This window comes from Palaemon carinicauda, chromosome 15, assembly GCF_036898095.1.
Source record: "Palaemon carinicauda isolate YSFRI2023 chromosome 15, ASM3689809v2, whole genome shotgun sequence".
In the NCBI taxonomy this organism is placed as follows: domain Eukaryota; kingdom Metazoa; phylum Arthropoda; class Malacostraca; order Decapoda; family Palaemonidae; genus Palaemon; species Palaemon carinicauda.
Genome location: NC_090739.1, coordinates 17,040,346 through 17,066,133, shown reverse-complemented (window position 1 = coordinate 17,066,133; position 25,788 = coordinate 17,040,346). Strand labels below are relative to the sequence as shown.

At 40.3% G+C, this 25,788-nt stretch overlaps 1 protein-coding gene across 2 annotated transcripts in view; it reads left to right on the top strand.

Moving 5' to 3' along the window:
* The window catches only part of LOC137654492 (uncharacterized), an 81,211-nt gene extending 55,641 nt beyond the window's left edge, over positions 1-25,570 (top strand). For both annotated transcript variants that reach the window (XM_068388160.1, XM_068388159.1), the window contains exons 8-10: positions 188-345; positions 2,906-3,118; positions 23,008-25,570. In XM_068388160.1, the coding sequence (XP_068244261.1) occupies positions 188-345; positions 2,906-3,118; positions 23,008-23,493 (857 nt within the window). In that variant the 3' untranslated portion in view covers positions 23,494-25,570. The remainder of the gene's footprint in view (positions 1-187; positions 346-2,905; positions 3,119-23,007) is intronic.
* Positions 25,571-25,788: the final 218 nt, after the last annotated feature.

Genomic DNA, 25,788 nt, shown 5'->3' with positions numbered 1-25,788 from the left:
TTTTAGTTCGATTTTCTATTCATGAAAAGCACATCTATTCCCTTGTATAAGGCTTTTCCTAATTCTAGTGAAGAGGAATTCAAGTACTGATCCCAACAGTTGGCATGGTTGAGAATTGATACTTTCAAGAGTCTTGACATGTTTTATTATACTGTAATCTATAAATTGTTTTTTCTTCACATTTCAGATCTGATAACATCTATAAAATACAACCCACCATCTGTATTACTACTGTATTTACCAGAGAACAACTTATGCTTGGATTTGGTGGAAACATTTGCAAATTTCTTAAAAGGAAGATGTTATGTTCATCCATATGTTATAGATTCGGATGTAGGAAGCCAGGTAAAGATTTAATTTTCTATGCTAAATAATTAAATATGAGCCTCTTGTTTTATTTCCTTTTAGCACTTAGTATCTGATCCTTACATTTGGTCTTGACCATATAATTCATAAGGTTTTGCAACAAGAAAGTGGCTTCTCAAATATAACTTCTACCTTTGAGTTGTATTATGATCATCATCATCTCCTCCCCCGCATATTGACGCAAAGGTTCTCGGTTAGATTTTGCCAGTTGTCTCTATCCTGAGCTTTCAGAACAATACTTCCCCATTCATCGTCTCCTACTTCATGCTTTATAGCCCTCAGCCATGTAGGGGCTGTGTTTTCCAACTCTTCTAGTGCCTTGTGGAGCCCAGTTGAAAGTTTAGTGAACTAATCTCTCTTGGGGAGTGCAAAGAGCATGCCCAAAGCATCTCCACCTACCCCTCACCATCTCATCCACATATGGCACTGGAGTAATCCCTCTTATAGTTTCATTTCTAATCCTGTCCTGCTATTTAACTCCCAATATTCTTCTGGCAGTTTTGTTCTCAAATGTACAAAATCTGTTGGATATTGTTTCATTATTATACCACGACTCATGTGCATACAGTAACACTGATCTCACTAAACATATATTAGCCTGATCTGTTTTTTTTCAATCTTTCATTAAACTCAAATTCTGAAGATCCTGTATTAAAGATCATAGTTCCTAAATATTTAAATGATTCCACATCATTAATCCTTTCTCCTTCCAATGATATTTCATCTTCCACTGCATATTCCATTCTCATCATCTCTGTCTTTCTTCTCTTTATCTTCAGCCCAACCTAATGTGATTCTTTGCAAGTCCTGTGGTGTTCTGCTAATAAGGACAGTGTCATCAGTATACTCTAGGTCAGCTTATTTCCTTATTTCCTGTTACCAATCCAGTCAAATCATTTTCCACCATCTCCAACTATTCTGTGCAATACAGAATCCATGAGGAGGACAAACAACATAGGTGACAACACATTCCCTGGAAGTACTCCACTGTTCACTGGAAATTCCTTTGATAGGACTCTACTAACATTAACTTTGCACTTGCTATGCTCATGAACAGACTTAATCAAATTTACATATTTGAGGGGAACTCCTTAATAATGCAGGACTCAACACAAAATTGGCTGGTGCATACTACAAAGGTTTTTTCATAGTCCACAAATGCCATCAAAAGTGGATTTCTATATTCTACACATTGTTGTACGACATGTCTTAAAGTGAAAATTTGGTCCGCAAAACTTCTACCTTTTCTAAAAGCCTGCTTGTTCATCTCTCGGCTCTTCATTAATCTTTCTCTCTACTCTCTTTAGAATAAGTATACTATATATTTTCATGACAACTGACGCAAGTTTAACGCCTCAGTAATTATTGCAATCAGCCAGATCTCCTGTTTTGCCATTTTCACCAACACTCCTAATTCCCATTCATCAGGTTTTGCCTCTTCACACCACATTCTACAAAATAATCTTGTAAGTATTCTAGGAGTCACTTCATTTTTGGGCGATATCATCTTAGCAGTTATTTCATCGTATCCAGGGCTTTCCATCTCTTGAGTTTTATAATGATAGCTTCTACTTCAAAGACACTGAATTCATATATGGGCAGAAATAGATCTTCCTGAGCTTCAAGTATATCAATCAAATTTTTCCCTTAATATCTCCTGTATTATGATGGTATCAATATATGACTTTTAATTATTTGAAACCCACATAAACTTATATAGAAAGATAAAAATGTCAAAGATCAATTGTAGCAAACACCTTAATTGAGGGGTTGAGATTTTCTTTGAGATCTTCCTTGGTTAGTAATAATAATGATAATAATTAATGGTATTAATAATGAGGCAAAATGTTTGGAAGATAAGAATAAGCCTGTTTTAATCAAATATAGCAGCATCATAAGATAGAAGATTGGTTAGGTGGTAACCCATGTAAGTTGTTAATAGGTACCAAAGTTACAGACTCTAATTTGATAGCTAGTAAAATGGCAAATTAATGTTTAAACATTACTAGAAAGGATGGATGAATGGTGGTTTTTTGAAAGGTTAAAATTGTATTGGAATTATTGAATTAATGATAGATAAATACCATAAATACCAGTTCTCATAAAAGAAAAAAAAAAAAAGAGATTAGGGCATCATAATTACTCCTGTCACTTAGAACATCAGCCAGAATTGCTTGGCATACTGTATCTAATTACTGAATGTTGTGATGTAACATTTTTTATTAGGTTTTTCATACGAACCCATCTGTTATGTAATTATTTCTCTCTTCCAGCACTTGAAGGTCTCGTGACCTTTTATCCAGACGAGAGAAAAAGGCAATTAACAGATATGCAAGGCTCCTGGTGGTTTATGTTCTGTGTTACTAATAATTTTCCTCTACTACTTAGACAAAAGTATATGGGAACATTTTAAGGCCATGAATGTGGGCATAAATAATAGATGGTTTGTATGAAAAGACTACAATAATTTTGTTTCATAAAGAGAAATAAGTTTCTTATTGTTATACAGATAACATGAAAGAATATTTTCCACTTTCAGAATCCAAACACTTGGACTAGTGAACACATGAATATTGCCGATAAGTTGCTGTTCATTGTACCTGGTAATCCTAATGGTAGTAGTGTTACCCCAAGAAGAGACCAGTGGCTCTATGCTTTGCAGTACTTCTCTGGTCATTACTTCTTCACTAATTATGGAAAAGAAAAAGCAGCAACAGTACTTCTTCCATTTAGTGCTGATGTGCCTTATGAAGTAAGTAAATCCAATTGTTTTGATATTTCACTTGTGTAAACTTATAATTCTGAACACCTAGTGGAGTGGATATACAGTAGTAACATTATGGCTGAAGGAACATTATTTGGCTTTGTAAAAGCTAATACTGTATTTAATATTGCATACACGATTCTCTACACTAGTAGTCCTTTGAACGCCATTGGACATATTTTATATTTTACGTCTTGATTTTTCCACTCCCTTCGGTGCCATTGAACGTATTTTGTCCTGTTATTAACAGTTTTTCTGTTTTATTTATTATTTATGCATAGGGAAGTTTGAAAAAGCATCTAACATAATATATCAATGGAAAGGAAATTTATTTAGTTATACTGTACAATAATGTTGTAGAGTCCAATCTTGTATAGTTTTTGTGCAAAGATGAGTCAAGTTAAAATGTCCAAAAATATTGCCTGTAGTAACTTTAGTTCAAAAGTCTGTCATTAAAGAAAGTAAATATCTGTCAATGATAATGGTTTACACAGCATCCCATTAAAATTTAGAGCTATACTGCGATTTGGAGGTCACAGTAATGTAACCAGTTTAATGAAAATTTAAAGACCCAAAATATTTTTTAAGCATTTATAATACCTGGTTGATGAAAAACAAAAACCTTCCTAAGTAAAATCACTTTCTGAGCTCAAGAGGACAGTTATTGAATTCCTTCCAACACATATACAAACCTTTCGTCCTTTAAGTAGGGAATATGTTTTCAGCATCAGCTGTAACGGCTGTTGAAATAGTTAACAAGGTACTGTAGTTAATGACAGGAGGTGAGCAAGGGCGAGGAGCACCTGCCTACCAGTCAAAAGCTCTTCACTTATGTGTTTGGCTGCAATGAGTACAGACGTTTGGTTGTGCCCTTAATCTAACTTTTAATTTCCTTTTTCCTCCAGGAAGTGAATGCTGACTGTTGATTGCTGTGATTGTGAAGTAAGAGATTTATATGTGCAGGAAGAGGGTGTATTTTACATACCATTTTTGTTAAACCAGCTGTAGATTCACATCTTCTGTGCTTCTTGCTAAGGGCATGATTATTCGCAATCATTCCCATGTGCAGTAAGTTGTAGGCTCTTGTGCAATGACAGATGTATGCTTTGAGGGGGAGGAAGCAAAGCTTGAGGGAACAGATATGAGAATCCTTTGGTGGATTATGGGAATATCACTGCTTGAAAGAATAAAAAATGATGAAATAAGAAGAATGGCAGACGTATTAAAGATTACAGGTGATAAGTGTCATGAGTGAGATAGTGTGTGCACATGTTGAGGATGGATGGTGGGGAGGGTGTGAGGAAGGCTTGGGAGGAACCTGTTAGGGGGTGAGACTGAAAGGAAGACAAAGAATTAGATGGCAAGATAAAGTGAAGGATGATATGGAGAGAAGATGTTTGGTGGAAGAGGAAGCCTTTGATAGAAGGCAACCAGCCCCTCAATGTAGGGATAACAGTACAAAAGAAGAGAGCTTTGCTTTTTCATTCTGCTCATTGAGTGTGTCTGAAACCGCCGCTTCTGCGTTTATAGCCCTGGCTTGTTCCTCACACGCATGCATCTGCCATATACCTATTCAGTGGTGTTTGAAGAATCACTGGTCAGTCACCAAGGATCTTCCATCCTTTCCAGTGCCAGTCGAACAGAAGCCATGGGACAATCTTGCCTGTTGGCTAAACGAGGGAACCGCCGTCACAGGGAGGTCCCACTCTACTCTGCCTCCAGACATGCAACTGTGCTTAGATATGTCAAAAGCGAGGCAGGGCACTCGCCTGAATGACCTGGTTTTCTCAGGGGTGTGGTAAAAAGAAGCATCTACTCATCAACGTACTGGTAGGCTAGAAGTCTTTCTAGCACTGCAAGCATTTTATTAAGTTAAAGAGCCAACCAGTTTAATTCTAGAGGGACTTCTGACCTATCAATCGCTAAGTCTCCCGAGGAAGTTTTTATACGCGTTGGAAAAAAATAACAAATTTTTAAAGTACAATAAATTCTATTTTTCCTAGGTATACAAACCTGGATATGAATGTGTTGAGGTGGTTTGGCCATGTTGAGAGAATGGAAAATGGCTGTCTGCTAAAGAAGGTGATGAATGCAAGAGTTGATGGGAGAAGTACAAGAGGAAGGCCAAGGTTTGGGTGGATGGATGGAGTGAAGGAAGCTCTGGGTGATAGGAGGATAGATGTGAGAGAGGCAAGAGAGCGTGCTAGAAATAGGAATGAATGGCGAGCGATTGTGACGCAGTTCCGGTAGGCCCTGCTGCTTCCTCCGATGCCTTAGATGACCGCGGAGGTAGCAGCAGTAGGGGATTCAGCATTATGAAGCTTCATCTGTGGTGGATAACGGGGGAGGGTGGGCTGTGGCACCCTAGCAGTACCAGCTGAACTCGGTTGAGTCCCTTGTTAGGCTGGGAGGAACGTAGAGAGTAGAGGTCCCCTTTTTTGTTTTTGTTTCATTTGTTGATGTCGGCTACCCCCCCAAAATTGGGGGAAGTGCCTTGGTATATGTATGTATGTATACAAACCTGAGTCCTTTAAACTATTCATCCCATCTCAGTCCTGAGCTTAAAAGTCATAAGTGATGAACTTTTGACAGGTGGGAGGGTGGGGCTCCTTGCCCTTGCTCACCGCCTGTCGCTTTACTACCTCGTTAAACGATTTTAGCAGTCATAACATTTAAAGCTGAAAGCATATTCCCTACTACAGGTTTGTAAAGCTGGGAAAATATTAAAGTTACTTTAAGATTCTGTTATAGTTTCTACTTTGCCCCAGTGCAAGAAACATCTAAGCACAACACCAAAAAGCAAATGTTACTCATGTGTTAAAGAAGCAGACTGTTGAAATAAACCTTCAATGGTATCTTTGCAAAAGTCTTAACAAAAAATAATTTGAACTCTAGAGGGAAAATATTGAATGTATTTTACTTTTCCACAGTTCAATAAGACTAGAAATAACTCAAGGAACAATGAAAAATACAGATATATGTGGCTGCTCTAATCGAGCCTCGTTCTGTACAAGGAAAGTATGTTTTTGGCTCTTTTTATGTTGAAAACCCCACTTTTCTAAGGTATGTTGAATTAGTCAGGAAATACAGAGGAAGTTGGACAGTTCCACATTAAAGTATATGGTTTGAAGGGCTGATTAAACTGGTTGAATATAGAGTTCTCGTCATCCATATAGCATGTGTCTGCGGAGCTTTTACTCCATGAGGCTATGGGAGTAGAGGTGACACACAGCCCTAAAACTCTAGGGGGCAATGTCAAGGCAATAACTAGAACAACCAGTGGATAGCAATTTTATAACATAGTAAATAACTATCTTTATTAAATGGATAGCTTATTATTTACAAAAATGTATGTGAAAAGCCTTTCTAAGCAATTAAAACTGCATTGTATATGAGAGGGACCTGATGAGAGTAGAAGTACTTGTACAGTACTCACATACTATCATATCCAGATACCTACAGCTTATCCATGGGCAGAATATGATCTTTTCAAAATAATATTAATCTGAGGGTTCAGTTCCTAAATTATAAAATACAGTAAATTGCTAAAGTAAATGGCTGTTGAAATTAAATTTATGTGTAGAAGTATGACAATATGAGTGGATGAAAACTTTAGAAAACTTTGAGTCTTCTGAAGGATCTTGCTTTACAATGTTGTATCTGATCTATCCAATCGTATTTGGCACTATTGATAGAACATTATCTAAAATATATCCTTATAGGTTGCTGCACATTTAAGCACGGAGTCTTTGTTTCATTGAGTCATAGTATTTGAGAACTCAGGAAATTATTTGCCATAAAAATTGTATGCAACTTTTATTATCTCAGCACTAAGAATTGGATTAAAAGAATTTGGACCACATGGTCTGGTACTAAGACCTGGATTGCGAATCAGTGACGAATTTGCAACTGGTGAACCCTGCGGTTGCACTATGAAGTAGAGGCTGAAAGAAGTTGGACGGCAAAATGGAGATGGGAACGGAGGTACAGTTGAAGGCTTTAAGTCGTTGGATATCAAAATAGTACACATAAAAGAGCACAGATATACACTTCTGCTTTGTGATCATAGGCAAGTTCCTGTAGTGTTATTCATTCCTTGGGCTGAGGTTGGGGAAAATCAAACTTTGGTTATGATATTATATCTGCCAGCACAAACTCCTGTCTTTAATTGCCTGTGGTCACTGTACTAGATTTACTTATATAGTAAAAGTATGGATTGTTTCATCTTTATCCACATCTTGCTATAGTAATTACTTTAGTTCTGCTTTAGTCAGGGAAGTACACTCTTCAACTCCAAGTCCCAAGATTTGGTTTGGCTATGTTTTGATAACCTTTCTTTATTGCACTCATTATTCAGGGAACAGCACACACTAAAGATTTTTTTTTTTAGAAAGGATTCAGATACTTTCTAACCAAGAGGCCTCGGGGCATTATGTACCATTCCAGAATTTTTTTATGACATTTGAACCATTATTTTTGTAAAAAATTCAGGATAATTTACTTTCAGGCAGCAATATAGCTGTAATTGCTTTTTCCCCTGGATGCTGAATCCTATGTTATCTTGCCAATTTAATCTTTGAGCTAGAAACAGAATTATTTGTTGTGGGAATTTGACCATGTTTAATTTTAATAGCTATACACTACTTTAATTTTTGGACTCGGGCCATGTCGTCCTGATGGAAGGATTCCTTTAGGTAGCCTTCTGAGGGATATTTGCTACAGTGATACTCCCAGAGAAATAAACCGAAGGTCTCCAGGATTCTAACTCCTGGCGCGAGTATCCAATTAAGGATATCGCATAATATCAGGGGACGTATTTTTTAGACACGGCACATAGCAATCTTCACCCCGAATAGATTTAACTCTTTGATGTAAGGGGGAAGAGTGGCAAAAGAAAAGGGTGCCGATCTAGGTACCCGGTGGACCTCCTATCCGTACTACTACTGGCCGCCATTCCTTTACTTGTAGCGCTCTAAGCTAGGTGTTCTCCCACGTTTACCAGGTGTTTGGTTGCAAGTTTTCGAAATATTTATCATGCAAGCTCCAGCATCTTCATCTTCTGGAAAGTTGAGTATTAATTCTTTCCTGTGTATAATTTTAAGCTCCCTTCTCACAGATAAATTTCAATAATTTAAGTGTATTTTGGTTAAACATTGCCAAGAATCGGAGGCAGCCATTTTACGACTGCAGTCGCCCGTTACTATAGCATTTTATTTAGTCAGTAGGGCAACAATTCCCGGTATTAAGCTACAATAGCTAGGTAGGCAAATTATACAAGTGAAGATTTTGCATACGTGTATATTATTTCTCTTCCTATTTTGTAACTCTACTTTTCGTTTGTGGCAGGAACCCCGGCAGTACCAACCTTGGCCGGGGATCCTACCAGAGCTAGGCTACTCTTGCTCATATATACGTTAGCAAAGTATTTCCCCATGTTTAGCCTCACCCTATTGCTCCTTATTGATTCGGATGAGAACTTACACTCTCTAGAATCTATGGATAAGGTACGATATACATTCAATCTCAGAGAAAGAGGCTAAACCCTTCCTCCCTCCCTGAGTGCCGCTGCCGCTATAGGCGGCAACCACTGTCTTTCTTCAAAGCCGTCGAGTAGAACAGAGTTCTTGCCACCTCCAGCTTTGAGTTAGATAGTAAATAACTCAGGGTGTCCTTGTCTTGCCGCCGATGATGTCGTCAGCAAAAGGAACCATGTTTCCTCTGCCGCCGACGATGTCGTCAGCACAGGAAGTCGTGCTTCCTCAGCTCACTGTTGAAGGTAGGCGGCATAACTGCCGCCACCTCTCATTTCAGTGAACTATAAGACCCTTACCCTTCCTCCTTCTGTCCTTTAGTGACGTCATAGCCGTCACAATACTCTTTCACCGGTATTCTGACAGTCATCCCGGCTTGCTAGGTTGACTGCGTTACCGGCTGGTGCCCTGCTGGTAGCAGTTAGTTCAGCCACCTTCCCGCTTACTTCCTTCCTTCACAGGAAGTGAATACTATTGGGGAGAAGATTTAGCCGGCTCCTGACGGCTGCTGGTGGGAAACCTAACATACTTAGGGAAGTCCTCAGCCCTCTCTTGGACTGCCTTCCACAATTATTGCCACCAGCGATATAGCCGGCGACAGGCCTTTTGTGGATGGGTGGAAGCCAGAATCAGACAGATTCTTACCCCTTCCATTGGAACTCTCATTTTGCTAAGGAGACAATAGGCAGCTTGATAGCCTTCCTAAACTGCCAATTGTTGTGTTAAACCATAATAGGAAACTCTCCTTCCTTAATGCTTTTTCTCTCTCTATCAGTTAGTGCCGCCAGGTACTAACCTAACCCCGGCAGTGCCGCCGGCTGAACTACAGTATACAACTATACAGTAGTACACGTTTTCTAACATACTCTGTGTTTCCTATCGCAGTCAATTGTTGGGACCACGATATTATGTTGAGGCTGAGTACTCCCTCAACACCCAGATGGTTTTTTTGATCATCAGGACCCTAAAAATCACCGATCAGTATTAATATATACTACATGTGGATAATGTTAGTATAGACACTTACTAACTCTAACTCTAGTTCCTAGAGTTTCTTCTACCTTGTATTCTCCCTACCAAGGAAACCAAATATTACTGACGGAGGTCTCAGCAATGGCCTGGGAGAGGAAACACAGATATGTGTCTTTTCTACTTCCTTTCAAGCTTACTATCCTAAGCTATTATAAACAATAGTGATTACTATTGTTAATAAAAATGTATGCTTTTATATCAATTTATAAAAAACATCTCATGATTTTCTCGCCCTAGCGGCAAACAAAAAGTTTGGAATCTCAAAGGATAAAGTTGACTTCAATGAAGAGTATAAGTCAAGTTCAACTAGGAGACAATATGAATCATCATGGAAGAAATGGGTTTCCTTTGTGAAAACAAGGAAACCGACAGAAATATTGATAGATATCTGTCTCGCATTCTTCATATACTTACACGAACAAGGACTGGCTTCTACTACGATTAACTCGTGTAAGTCAGCCCTGACTAGACCATTTCTGTACGCCTTTGAGGTGGACCTATCTAGTGAAATCTTCAGTAAAATCCCAAAAGCATGCACTAGACTCAAGCCAGCAACCCCACCAAAGCCCATCATGTGGTCTTTGGACAAAGTCTTGCACTATGCTTCGAACCTAAACAATGAGGATTGTACTCTAAAGGAAAGGATCTAACCCAGAGTCATCTTTCTGTTTGCAATAGCCTCAGGGGCTAGAGTTAGTGAAATAGTGGCCTTATCCAGAAATGAAGGCCATATTCAGTTCCTAGACACAGGAGAACTGAATCTCTTTCCTGATCCTGCCTTTCTTGCCAAGAATGAGCTACCCACTAAGAGATGGGGTCCTTGGAGAATCTGCCCACTGAAGGAAAATGTCTCTCTATGCCCAGTAGAGTGTCATAAGGTCTATCTTCGAAGAACTTCAGACTTCAAGGGAGGACAGCTCTTCAGAGGCGAAACCTCAGGATCAAACCTATCCCTAAGAAAACTGAGTGCGAAGCTCACCTACTTTATTCGCAGAGCGGATCCTGACAGTACACCCACAGGTCACGATCCGAGGAAAGTTGCTTCTTCGTTGAACTTCTTTCAACATATGGATTTTGAAAGACTCCGCTCATACACTGGGTGGAGATCATCCAGGGTCTTCTACAAACACTATGCGAAGCAAGTACATGAAACAAAACATTTTGTGGTGGCGGCGGGTACAGTGAACCCTCGTTTATCGCGGTAGATAGGTTCCAGACCCGGCCGCGATAGGTGAAAATCCGCGAAGTATTGACACCATATTTACCTATTTATTTAACATGTATACAGTATTCAGACTTTTAAAACCTTCCCTTGTACGTACAGTAGTACTGTTAACAAACTACCCTTTAATGTACAGAACATTTAATGCATGTACTACGGTACCCTAAACTAAAACAGGCACAAATATTAAAGGCGATTTTATATCATGCGTTTCCTAAACACGCTAAAAAGCACGATAAAAAATGGCAACCAATGTTTTGTTTACAGTACGTTTATCTCTGATCATAATGAAGAAACAAACTCATTTAGTGTACACATATATGTATAGGTTAGTTTTTGCATCGATTATATTGATTATACAGTACAGTATGTTGATTTTGTTATTACCAATATTTTACTTAATTTTTCTTAGGACTTCCAAATGAAATTTTTTTCTTTATGACGCCGCCTGAAACGACGGCGTCATAAAGTACGCTCAGTAAACAACCACGCTCAGAACAAAGAAGGCATTTAACGCGCATGATGAAAGTGATAAATAATGATATTTACAGTAAAAGCATTTACAAAATATGTTATTAAAAATATTATTTACCGTATCTATATAAAATCATACAGTACATACTGTACGTAGCAAAGCAGGAAAACAATTTACGAGAGAGAGAGAGAGAGAGAGAGAGAGAGAGAGAGAGAGAGAGAGAGAGAGAGAGAGAGAGAGAGAGAGAGAGAGAGAGAGAGAGAGAGAGATTGTTTTACGTACGTAAATGTAAATTTTAAACAAAAAAAATATGATAGGTTACAACATGTATACTCTTCAGACTTTTAAAACCTTCCCTTTAACTTAATGCATACAGTACTAAACTATAAAACAGGCACAAATATTAAAGTAAAAAATAAAGATTGTTACTGTACTCACCACGAAAGAAGTTCAAGAAAAACTTGAATGATGATGGCGATGAATTTGCTGCACAGTAGAAATGATGATGATGAAGCTGATGATGTCTTCTACTGTGCAGCCAATAATAGTATTCTACGTCTCTTCAGACGGAGGTGTCTTTTCCTGGGACACCTCTTCAACTTCTTCCTGAGACACTTCTTCAATTTCTTCCGAGGGCATTGTGATCGGAAGTTGCTGCCGCTGCTTCTTTTTTCGCAAGAGCATCCTGTAGGGAGCCATGTGTTCATTAATCTTGGTGCAGAATTGTACAGAACGAACCATATCCTCGTCCCACTCTTGCGACATTTCTTTCATCTCATTCGCAAGCTTGCAGAGCTTGGCAAGCCGTTCTAATGTTAAGCCCGTTTCTTCGACATTTTCTTGGATCTCTTCCTGTGTTTCACTGTCTTCACTGCCCGATTTTGTCAGGTCTTCGAGGTCTGCGGCCGCGTAACTTCTACTGTCTTTTAACATATCGAGAAGCGTCACCTTCTCAGCAATCGTCATCATCTTTCGGTGCTGTTTAGGCTCACTACCAGCCTTAGTAGAAGCAGAAGGCTTGGGAGGCATTGTACAGTAGGGTTTAACAGAAAGTTCAACTTAAAACAGTCACGCACAGCACAGATTAAAGTTCACAATAACTTAACAACGTCAACACAGCGATACAGCGGGAGACAAAGTGACCGCGGAAAGAGATGCTGCGGGTTGGAGAAGCGGTCAAAACACCAATCACAGGCTAGATTACAAAACTTGGGTTCTGATTCGTCATCTATCAGCGCTTGAACCAATCACAACCCGTCTTATATGCTACGTAGGTTACCAATTCAAAGTACAAGATACCCTGCGTACAGTATACTGTACAGTAACGATAATACTGTAATAATAATAAATAATGATACTGTAATAATAATAATAATAACAATAATAATTTTAATAACAACAACAACAATAATAATAATAATAACAATAATAATAATAGCTTTACGTACGCTATTTTACGCTTTTGTTGTAGGATGTGTGTCTCTCTCTCTCTCTCTCTCTATCTCTCTATCTCTCTCTCGTACGCTTATTCGAAATGTGATTTTTGCAACAAAGAATATTATTGGATGCAGTACTACATACGTATACATACAAAAGATTCATGGAAAAGAAGCACATCCATTACATTTGTAGTACAGTACAGTAGTAGCCAACAGCAGCCTTACACCATTCTAATATGGTATGACTGCATCTGATTTGCGTTTCATGTTCGATTTAATTTTACTACGTACTGTATACAGTACTGAATTATCGTATGATCACATTCTCTTTTCGTGTTTTATTTCTTTCTGTGCTTAATTATATGTCATATGTAATGCAATGAACAATCAGTAAGAGCATATATTACTAATTACAGTATTAATGGAATTACAGGTAACGAAATATCGTATTTGGGGTCTTCAGATATTGCGGTATTTTCGAAATTTCCGGAAAATCCGCGATATGTATATATATATGGGTAATGGGAAAAACCCGCGAAGTGGTGAATCCGCGATGGTCGAACCGCGAAGTAGCGAGGGTTCACTGTAGTGTCATACAACCCGTTGTTTAGTGCTGTGATGAACAGTGGACTGTTTTGGGACTTAACAATGTATCAGGTGCAGGGGTATACGTACCTTCTAGTGCAAATCATAACGATGATTAACAGACTGTTCCATATAGGTGCATATCTGACCAATAACACCAGTGCCGAGTGAACGTTTGCATCACAGTGTTTACGCATGTCCACAATCTGAGCAAGTCAGACAGATTTGGTTTCGCATCTCCATTGAGTGGCATTATTCCGATAATGAAATTATATATATTTTTCCCTTACAGGTGAAAATATGAACCCTGATGTGTATTAATGCTGGATCAGATTCATACTTTATTGTAACTACATTTGATAATTTAGTTGCAAAATAAAGATACAAAAACGTACATGCTTCTTATTACTGCTACCTCAGTTGCATACAAATAAAACATGCCAGAATATTATTTAATCCCTATAAGGGCATAAAACTTGAAATCGGTATACAGATTTCCATGGTAAGTAAAAGGTAAGCTCTAAAGTTTTCACTTTTGTTCCTACGGAAATACAAACCTTGAATCCTTATTGTCGAAGTCGACACTTTCCCTACAGGGGGCAGGAGGCACTAAGCCAGTTCCAGGCTTAGTGGAAATGACAGTTAACTGGAATTTCACATACAGGTCTAGGAGACCAGATAAGAAAATCCATTCAAGGTAGAAGGCACATACACAAACCCACAGCTATAGTAATTTCAAGTTAATTCTCTGGTATGCTTCTATCAGGACGACATGGCCTGAGCCAAAAAAACGGATTTTGATCAAAGTGAAAAACCTATTTTTGGGTGAGAGTGCCATGTCGTCCTGATGAACCCACCCTTTTGCTGACCCCACCTGAAGTTACTCTAGCTGCGGCTATTTCTGCTTAACGACGAGTAAATGAATGGCGGCCGGTAGTAGTACGGATAGGAGGTCCACTGGGTACCTATAGTCTATTTTTTATAGCGGTGCATATTTGCACCCACTCACAGGGGTGCCCTTTTAGCTCGGAAAGGTTCCTAATACCTGATTGGTCGGAAGTATTTTTGTCCGAACACCTTCATTGTTCTCGAATGATTACCAAGTAATGTGAATCGAAACTTATTTATTAACTTATATTTCTCCATCAGATATATGTTTTGTCAATAAACAATGTGAAAGAATAAATATATTATAAAGAATCGTCTTGGTAAGTCTAAATTTAATAACACAATCCGCCGAAGTCAACGACAGCAGCTTGTTTTCGGATGCACCCTTTGTAATTTTGTAATTTTTCACATATTTTAACGCAAATTGGGATAAATTACACTCAGCATAAGTTAAATATGTTATTATAAACTTTCTTTGAATACCAGAATTTACCAAAATCATGGAATTAATAAAACCTGATATTTGTGAAAACTTATGGGGAGGTAAAAGAACAGCCTGTAGCGCCCTGGCGGGAAAACGATCCCTTCTGACTTGTAGACGCAGTTTTTTTTTTCTTTCGTAATATAGTTCGGCCTTTTCCTTTCAGTTTAAATAGTCTTGCATTGTCTCTCTTAGTATTATTTTGCTTATTATTTTCTCACATTCTTGTTCCCCACCTAATATCTATCTATTTTCCCGTTATCATTTCTTTCATAAATGGGATATCCGCACTACGATTCCTTATTTCTTATCCTCTGTCGAAAGTGATGGCTTGAAGGGAAGCGCATGCTAGTCTCATTAAAATAGTGTAGAGGCGAGAATAAAGAGAAAATACTATGCTTAATTTCAGGTTTACAGAATAGGTTATACTTTCTACGCAGCATAAAATTTATGTTGTTATTATTATTTACATGCTTACTGACGTAAGGTACAAAACATAAGGAATCGTAGTGCGGATATCACATAGGCCTATATGAAAGAAGGGATATCGGGGAAAATAGATAGATATTATGTGAGGAACAAGAATGTGAGAAAATAATAAGCAAAATAATACGAAGAGAGACAATGCAAGACTATTTAAACTGAAAGGAATAGGCCGAACTATATTACGAAAGTAAAAAAAAACTGCGTCTACAAGTCAGAAGGGATCGTTTTCCCGACAGGCCGCTGCAGGCTGTTCTTTTACCTCCCCATAAGTTTTCACAAATATCGGGTTTTATTAATTCCATGATTTTGGTAAATTCTGGTATTCAAAGAAAGTTTATAATAACATTTTTAACTTATGCTGAGTGTAATTTATCCCAATTTGCGTTAAAATATGTGAAAAATTACAAAATTACAAAGCGTGCATCCGAAAACAAGCTGCTGTTGTTGACTTCGGCGGATTGTGTTATTAAATTTAGACTTACCAAGACGATTCTTTATAATATGATATTTCAATTATAAAATAAATTTTTGAATATACTTACCCGGTGAATATATAATAGCTGACGTCTCCGGCGGCTCGACAGAAAAACACTAAAACTCGCAAGCGATCGCTATGAAGGTTGCGGGTGTGCCCACCAGCGCCAACTATCGGCCAGATACCGCATATACATGTAAACAGCTCCAGTTCTTCTCATCCCGCTGGGTCTCTATCGGGGAGGAAGGGGGGGGCCTTTAATTTATATATTCACCGGGTAAGTATATTCAAAAATTTATTTTATTATTAAAATATCATTTTTAAATATTTAACTTAGCCGGTGAATATATAATAGCTGATTCACACCCATGGTGGTGGGTAGACACCAGAATTAATAAAGTTTACAGCGTATATGCTTAGAGTTTTTGACAGTTATATCATAACAAAACCCAAATATATATAGGTACCTGGTAAGGAAGTTGACTTAGACGATTACTCTGCCTTGTTAGTCTGTCTTCCTCACGAAGCCCAGCCATCCTCTTAGGATGCTGAAAGACTCCCAGGAGCTGAAGTATCAAGGGCTGCAACCCATACAACAGGACCTCATCAAACCCCTAATCTGGGCACTCTCAAGAAATGACATTTGACCACCCGCCAAATCAACCAGGATGCGAAAGGCTTCTTAGCCTTCCGTACAACCCAAAAACAAGATTAAAAACATTTCAAGAGACAGATTAAAAGGATATTGGAATTAAGGGAATGTAGTGGTAGAACCCTCACCCACTACTGCACTCGCTGCAACGAATGGACCCAGTGTGTAGCAGTCCTCGTAAAGAGTCTGGACATCTTTTAAGTAAAATGACGCGAATACCGACTTGCTTCTCCAAAAGGTCGCGTCCATAATACTTTGCAGAGATCTATTTTGCTTAAAGGCCACGGAAGTTGCTATAGCTCTTACTTCGTGCGTCTTAACCTTAAGCAAGCATCGGTCTTTTTCATTCAAGTGAGAATGAGCCTCTCGTATTAAAAATCTGATAAAATATGACAAAGCATTCTTTGACATAGGCAATGATGGTTTCTTAACTGAGCACCATAATGCCTCAGATCCACCTCGTAAGGACTTAGTACGAGCTAAGTAGAACTTAAGAGCTCTAACTGGACACAGGACTCTTTCAAGTTCGTTGCCTACGATCTCTGACAGGCAAGGTATATCAAAGGACTTAGGCCAAGGACGAGAAGGCAGTTCATTTTTGGCCAGGAAACCAAGTTGAAGTGAACATGTGGCTTTTTCTGTAGAAAAGCCGATGTTCTTACTGAAGGCATGAATTTCACTGACCCTTTTAGCCGAAGCCAAGCACACTCGGAAAAGCGTCTTGAGGGCGAGATCCTTCAGGGAGGCTGAATGTAATGGCTCAAACCTGTCTGACATGAGGAACCTTAGGACCACGTCTAAGTTCCATCCAGGAGTTGCCAAACGACGTTCCTTAGAGGTCTCGAAAGACTTAAGGAGATCTTGGAGATCTTTATTGTTGGAAAGATCTAAGCCTCTATGACGAAAGACCGAAGCCAACATGCTCCTGTAGCCCTTAATCGTGGGAGCTGAAAGGGAGCGAACATTTCTCAGATGTAAAAGAAAATCTGCGATTTGGGCTACAGAGGTACTGGAAGAGGACACAGATGCTGACTTGCACCAGTCTCGAAAGACTTCCCACTTCGACTGGTATACTCTGATGGTAGAAGCTCTCCTAGCTCTCGCAATCGCACTGGCTGCCTCCTTCGAAAAGCCTCGAGCTCTTGAGAGTCTCTCGATAGTCTGAAGGCAGTCAGACGAAGCGCGGGGAGGCTTTGATGAACATTCTTTATGTGGGGCTGACGTAAGAGATCTACCCTTAGAGGAAGACTTCTTGGAATGTCTACCAGCCATTGAAGTACCTCGGTGAACCACTCTCTCGCGGGCCAGAGGGGAGCAACCAACGTCAACCTTGTCCCTTCGTGAGAGGCGAACTTCTGCAGTACCTTGTTGACTATCTTGAATGGTGGGAATGCATATAAGTCCAGATGAGACCAATCCAGTAGAAACGCGTCTATGTGGATCGCCTCTGGATCTGGGACTGGTGAGCAATAGATCGGTAACCTTTTGGTCAACGAGGTGGCAAAGAGGTCTATGGTGGGTTGACCCCAAGTCGCCCAAAGACTCTTGCACACGTCCTTGTGGAGGGTCCATTCCGTGGGTATCACCTGACCCCTCCGACTGAGACAGTCTGCCAAGACGTTCAATCTCGTCAACAGGGAGATGCCTCGATTTCTTGACCATATGAGAAGGTCCCTTGCGATCTCGTACAGCATGCGGGAGTGTGTGCCTCCTTGCTTGGAGATGTACGCCAAAGCTGTGGTATTGTCTGAGTTGACCTCTACCACTTTGTTTCGAAGAATGCTTTCGAATTTCATCAAGGCCAAGTGGACTGCTAATAGCTCCTTGCCGTTGATGTGCATGCTCTTCTGACTTGAGGTCCACAGACCCGAGCATTCCCGACCGTCCAGGGTCGCACCCCAACCCAAATCCGACACGTCTGAGAACAACACGTGGTTTGGGTTCTTGACTGCTAGGGATAGTCCCTCTCTAAGACTGATATTGCTGTCCCACCATTTCAGGCATGCCTTTACTGGTTCGGAGACTGGGATTGATACCGTCTCTAACGTCTTGTCCTTGTTCCAGTGAGAGGCTAGATGGAACTGGAGAGGCCGAAGGTGTAGTCTCCCTAGCGAGACAAACTGCTCCAGGGATGAGAGAGTCCCTACGAGACTCATCCAACTCCTGACTGAACAACGTTCTCTTTTCAGCATTAGTTGGACTTTGAGCAGGGCTTGTTCTATTCGGGTGGCAGACGGAAAAGCCCGAAAAACTGGACTGCGAATCTCCATCCCCAAATATAGAATAGTCTGGGATGGGATCAGTTGGGACTTTTCTAGGTTGACCAAAAGTCCCAACTCCTTGGCCAGACCCAACGTCCAATGTAGATCCTGCAGACAGCGATGACTGGACGATGCTCTGAGAAGCCAGTCGTCCAAGTACAGGGAGGCTCGGATTCCCGATAGATGGAGGAATTTTGCCACATTCCTCATGAGCCTCGTAAACACGAGAGGAGCAGGACTGAGGCCAAAGCACAGGGCTCGAAACTGGTACACCACATTCCTGTAAACAAACCTCAGAAACGGTTGGGAATCCGGGTGTATAGGAATGTGAAAGTACGCATCTCGTAGGTCGAGAGAGACCATCCAGTCTCCCTCTCTGACCGCTGCTAAGACGGACTTCGTGGTCTCCATCGTGAATTTTGTTTTTGTAACAAAAACGTTGAGCGCACTGACGTCTAGCACCGGCCTCCAACCTCCTGTATGCTTTGGGACTAGGAAGAGACGGTTGTAAAACCCCGGTGATTGAAGGTCCGAGACTTTCACCACCGCTCCCTTCTCTAGCAACAGAGACACTTCTTGGTTTAGGGCTTGTCTCTTTGACTCCTCTCGGTACCTGGGAGAGAGGTCTATGGGAGTTGTTACTAGAGGAGGTTTGCGTACAAACGGTATTTTGTACCCCTCTCTGAGCAACAGAACAGACTCTTGGTCTGCACCCCTCTTCTCCCAGGCCTGCCAGAAGCTCTTCAATCTGGCACCTACCGCTGTCTGAGGCTGTGGGCAGTCAGACTCTGCCACGGGAGGACTTGGCTCCTCTCTTCTTACCTCTCTTTCCCTCGGCACGAGAGCCTCCCCTGCTGGGAGCTCTGCCACGAAAGGGCGGGATAAATCTAGATGCAGGAGTCTCGATCCTGGGTCTCACAGCAAAGGATGAAGAAGGAGCCCCTTTGCGAGCAGAGGACGCCATTAGGTCATGGGTGTCCTTCTGCACAAGCGAAGCAGCTATATCCTTAACCAGCTGTTGTGGAAACAAGGCCGCTGATAAGGGAGGAAAGAGCAGTTCCGATCTCTGACAGGGAGTAACTCCTGCCGAAAGGAAAGACCAAAGGGTTTCTCGCTTCTTTAAGACTCCCGACGTAAAGGTGGAGGCGAGCTCATTGGAGCCATCACGGATGGCTTTATCCATACAGGACATGATAAGTAAGGAAACATCTTGGTCGGCAGACGAGATCTTCCTACTTAAAGCTCCTAATGACCAGTCAAGAAAGTTAAACACTTCAAAGGCCCTGTATACGCCTTTAAGCAGATGGTCAAGGTCCGAGGAGGACCAACAAATCTTCGAGCGTCTCATGGCCAGGCGACGGGGAGAGTCTACGAGGCTTGAGAAGTCACCCTGGGCAGAGGCAGGGACTCCCAAGCCGAGAACTTCTCCCGTGTCATACCAGACGCTCGATCTAGAAGCAAGCTTAGAAGGAGGGAAGGCAAAGGCCGTCTTCCCCAAACTCCTCCTGGTATCCAACCAGTCGCCTAGAAGACGTAAAGCCCTCTTAGAAGAGCGAGAAAGCACTAGCTTAGTAAAGGCTGGCTTGGTAGCAGGTAAGCCTAGAGCAAACTCAGACGGAGGCGAACGAGGAGCAACAGCAACAAAGTGATCCGGAAAAAAATCCTTGAAAATCATCATGATCTTCTTAAAGGCCATCGAAGGAGGAACCGCCTTAGGTTCATCTACATCTGAAGGATTATCATCAGGATGAGGATCAGCAACGTCCTCATCTGAAGGAGCTTCGTCCGATAACTGCTGAGTTTCAAGCAAGGGAGAGACCTGCCTTGGTGGCAATGCTTGACAAGCAGAGTCCACACGCACCGGAGCATCAGTAGCAGTCCAGGACGCTACGTCATGTAACTGCTTAACAGCCTGACTGTCAACAACAACAGGAGCGGGAGGACGCTCGACGTCAACTCGAGACTGCCTTGACTGCCTAGACTGAGCAGTCAAAACAACTCTTGACTGCGGTGCTTGACGCTCAACGTCAAAACAAGTCAACTTCGCTGGTTGGCGAACGTCCTGAACGTCAACAAGAGCATTCGGCAGCGGCTGAACGTCCAAATGCGGCTGAAAGTCAACACGGGACTGCATCGAGTGAGGCTCTACAAAACGTGACTGACGTGACTTTGTAACGCCAACGTCAACAGGACGAGCAAAGGCTCGTTTGGGCGGCTGACGGCCAGGATCTCGATCAGCTAAGCGGCGAGGATCATCGTGAACCTTCTCAGCAGAATAGTCCTCCATAAGAGAGGCAAGCTTATTCTGCATGTCTTGCAGTACAACCCATTTAGGATCAACGGGAATGGGTGCGGTAAGAGACGAGGGTAACGTCTGTGACTGCAAAACATTGCCTACACTAAGACTCTCGGAGCCTGTGTTACGCTTCTGTTTAGGAGGCGAGCAGTCTTCCGATGACTGCACAGGGTCAGAGCTGTCCCAATGGCTACAACCAGGACGCTGGACCTGTCCTGAAGGGACTGACTTTCGCTTTAAGGGTCTCGAAACCTTGCTCCACGGTTTCTTACGCGATAAGCCTTCGGATGACGAGGAGAAAACCGTCTCGCTCGTCTTATGGTAGGGGCGGTCTTGACGAGACACGCCTGAAACCATAGAGGGAACGTCTCTTCGTTGGTTAAAGCCTCTCGAACCCATAAGTCCTACGACATTACTTCTCCCTGGGGCTTGGGAGCTTGCAAGAGGTCTCGGACTAGGCGAACGACAGGCACGAACAGACGAACCCTCGGTCGCAACACTGATAACACTTTGTGCACTAATCACTTTCCCACGATTTTCTATTGTGGCACTCTGACACTTTAACTCTTTTACGTCCGCCATGAGTTGATTACGGTCCGTAGCTAACGACTCAACTCTCTCGCCCAAAGCATGAATGGCACGTAACATATCCCGCATTGATGGTTCCTGAGTGCTAGTAGAGGGTTCAGGCACAACTACAGTACTACTGGGGAAGGATTAGGTTCAGGGGCATGGGAGGAGGAAAATTCTAACGATCTAGAGGAACTTCTCCTCACCCTATCTCTCTCTAGCTTACGAGAATACTTGTCAAACTCAAGCCAATCGAATTCCGAAAGGCCCACGCACTCCTCACACCGATCTCCTAATTGACAGGTATTACCCCGAAAATTAGAACACACAGTATGTGGGTCGAGAGAGGCCTTTGGAAGACGCTTATTGCAATCCCTAGCATTACATTTACGAAATCTAGGAATTGGAGAAGGGTCAGCCATTTTGAAAAGTCAAAGAAAGTCCAAAAAACAATCCAAAGTCATCAACAATTAAATCTATCCAAAAAAGAGTTCAAGAGTTTAAGTTGAAGATAAAACACCTGCACTGCGAAAGCTCAAACCAAAAAGAAGTACTTCACCAAGACTGTTGAAAAACTTCAGGTTAACAGCGAGTAATGGAACACCTTGTCGATCAGACCGACAGAGAAGAACTGGAGCTGTTTACATGTATATGCGGTATCTGGCCGATAGTTGGCGCTGGTGGGCACACCCGCAACCTTCATAGCGATTGCTCGCGAGTTTTTGTGTTTTTCTGTCGAGCCGCCGGAGACGTCAGCTATTATATATTCAACGGCTAAGTTAAATATTTAAAAATATTTATTCTTTCACATTATTTATTGACAAAACATATATCTGATGGAGAAATATAGGTTAATAAATAAGTTTCGATTCACATTACTTGGTAATCATTCGAGAACAATGAAGGTGTTCGGACAAAAATACTTCCGACCAATCAGGTATCAGGAACCTTTCCGAGCTAAAAGGGCACCCCTGTGAGTGGGTGCAAATATGCACTGCTATAAAAAATAGACTATAGATCGGCACCCCTTTCTTTTGCCACTCATCCCCCCTTACATCAAAGAGTAAAATCTATTCAGGGTGAAGATTGCTATGTGTCATATCTAAAAAATACGTCCCCTGATATTGTGCGATATCCTTAATTGGATACTCGCACCAGGAGTTAGAATCCTGGAGACTTTCGGTTTATTTCTCTGGGAGTATCACTGTAGCAAATATCCCTTAGAAGGCTACCTAAAGGAACCCTTCCATCAGGACGACATGGCACTCTCACCCAAAAATAGATTTTTCACTTTGCTCAAAATCCGTTTTTTATCCCAAGGCTACATTTTCTTCATTTGGAATGTGCTCCAGATATGAGTTTGCCTGCATCGTTTAATTTTTTGTATTATCTTGTATAAGTTGGGGATAATTTTTCATTTACTGGTATTAATCAAGATTTTAAGTATGTCCACTTGAACTAATACTATACTGGATTTCTTTCAGATTGGTAATGTGAGGAGATTTAACCTAGTTACTGAAATGTCTTCTCTTGTGACCTGGATACATAGTGGAAGTTGGTGGGACAAGAAACTTCTATGGGGACCAGAAATTAGGTCAACATCAAAAATTTCAGATGCTCCTACCATGGCAAAACTGTTGGATATTGTGAATCAAGCTGCACAAGTAACAAAAAGTCACAAGAGGTTGGGTAAAGTTCACCATGATGAGAAAAACCTCTTGAAAATGGATAATATCAGTGGTATTGACATTAAACCACCAGTTCACACTAAGAATGATGACTGCCAGGATCATTTAATTGACAAAGGAGATACCACCGGAACAGGTTTAACTAGTGAATGCGGAAATGAGTTTGATCCCAATATAGCAAATATTCAAGATATAATGGAGCAAAGTGAAAATCCTCATGTGGATGAAAGTGATCATTATTCAGAAAACAGTTCAGACATTGATGATGCTTTTTTCCTGTAGCAGATTTGTGTTCTTATGTAATTTATATTTCTATGAAATATTGTTACATGTTAAATTTTTACTGCAGTGTAGAAGTAAATTGTTTGGATGCTTGAAATGCCAGATTTGATAAATTATTTTATTAATGAATAAAGAATTTGATATGAGGCTATGATTTGTGAACTGCTTTTCTAAGGCTCCCAACTAACACACTAAAAATGATATAGACATTACTCAATATTAACTGCTATACAGAATACTGAATGGCCTAATATCAGTTCATTATAGCCCAATACAGTGGTGCCTTGAATTACGAGTTTAATTCTTTCCCGGGTCGAGCTTGTATCTCAATTTGCTCATATATCAAATAAATTTTCTCCATTAAAAATCCAATACTTAAAATGCCCTTAATCTGTTCCAACCCTCAAAATGACACCCCATATTGTTATATTGCATGTTACTGAATAAGGAAAATACATTTATAAATAACAAATATTGTATAAAAACATAATAGAAGGAATATTTAACGATATACAGCATAAAGGTTTTTATACAGTGTATGTTGGAGATGAGACGACTTGAGTTAAATAAGATGCGGGTGGAGGGGGAAGGTAGAGGAGATTGACAGAGGATTGAAGGCTTGTTTTTCGCTATCACTACTTATTACCGTGTATGTAACCCTAAATCTACATGCTACTTCACAATTGTTTTTCTCTTATTTCTTTGTATTTTTCATTTAATCATTTTCTTTTATGAACAGATGTTCAGAACCTTTAGCTAGCATTATATCCTTAACAGATTCTTTTTGCTTCAAAATTGTACAGATCGTAGATGTTGAACATCATTATCATCCTCCTCTTTGCACTGTCACTAGCACTTAACTTCTTAGAGGGCATGGTTTAAAGAAATTTAGAAAAAGAAATTCTCACAAAACATGAGGCAAGAAACCGCGAACGCAATGATTCAGTGTTCACTCTAAGAGGTGAGCCCACAAAGAGAACGAAAGAGCGTGTTGGAGGCTTGGGGATGCTCTGTCATTACTACTCACTATGCCATAAGGTAGCAGTGTCTCGAACTTGTATCTCAAATTCTTGCTTGCATGATAAAGCAAAAAAATTACCTAGTGACGACTCGTATCTCAGAAAACTCGTATGTTGATTCACTCGTAGGTCAAGGTATTACTGTACTCATAAGATACCTTATCCACCATGAAACACATCTCCATTCACACTTGATTTATATAAAAAGAACAAAATGTTTTGAGCCCCATAGCCAGCTTGTACCTGTGTTACATCTGGCCTCATTTAATTGCATGATTTCACAGTTTATTATCAATCTTCTAGACTGCCTGTAAAACTGAATTTATTTTGGCCTTTCTCCCGCTCTCCTCAGTCATTCCTGCTCTTCTTTCCTTTATCTTCGCTGTGTGTGTTATAGGATGCATGTAAATACTTTTCATTCTTTACTTGAGTGGCTTACATTTTTAATTCAAGTTATATTTTCATTGTAATATCTGTACTCACCACATGAATGTATTTCTGAATGCCTTACTTAAGCCGTACCTTCGCCAGGAATTACATGGAAATGGCATCCACATACTAGACCTTTATCATCTCTTTCAGGGGAACATTACACTCAAATTCCAGTTTTCAGTGAGAATTCATGTACCTTGCAATTGATAGGTTGTAATGAAACAGGAATGTTCATAAGGACAAATTTTTATCAACCTATTAATTGTAAGAGATCATTCCTTCCTACTACTGCAATGATTCGATCGATCTCAGGTGTTCTTCTTGTAAAGTTGGCATATACCGACTCATTTGAGGACAGATAAAGCCTTTTATGATAATGGCTTTGCAGGAATTACCAGTGTTTGTGAAATCAGAGCATGTTTTTTTTTTCTTTATTTTCTTATTAAAGGTCATTAACTTGATAATGTACTGCATATATAAATGTTACAATAAACAGCAGTTAACTAAACTGACAATGTACTCTCCATGGTGTAAATTGCAAAATAAAATGCAAAAATCTTACACCTGAATGTTTATGACAATAGATCTTTTTTAAACTGTACTGTATTACAGTTTTCAAATTTTCACTTTTTTTTTTTCTTTGAATTCTCACCAGCATTACTCTAGATTTAAACCATTTATGTTGCATTTGGCTCTTGTGTGTATTTTTGTGTTACATTTTGTTACACCACAATGTTTTTCAATCATTCTGTCTTGATTAATAAATGGAATTCATCATAACATTTACCTTTCAGAAGAAATGGACATTATGATTGAAGCATTTAAGCATTTAATACTCATTATG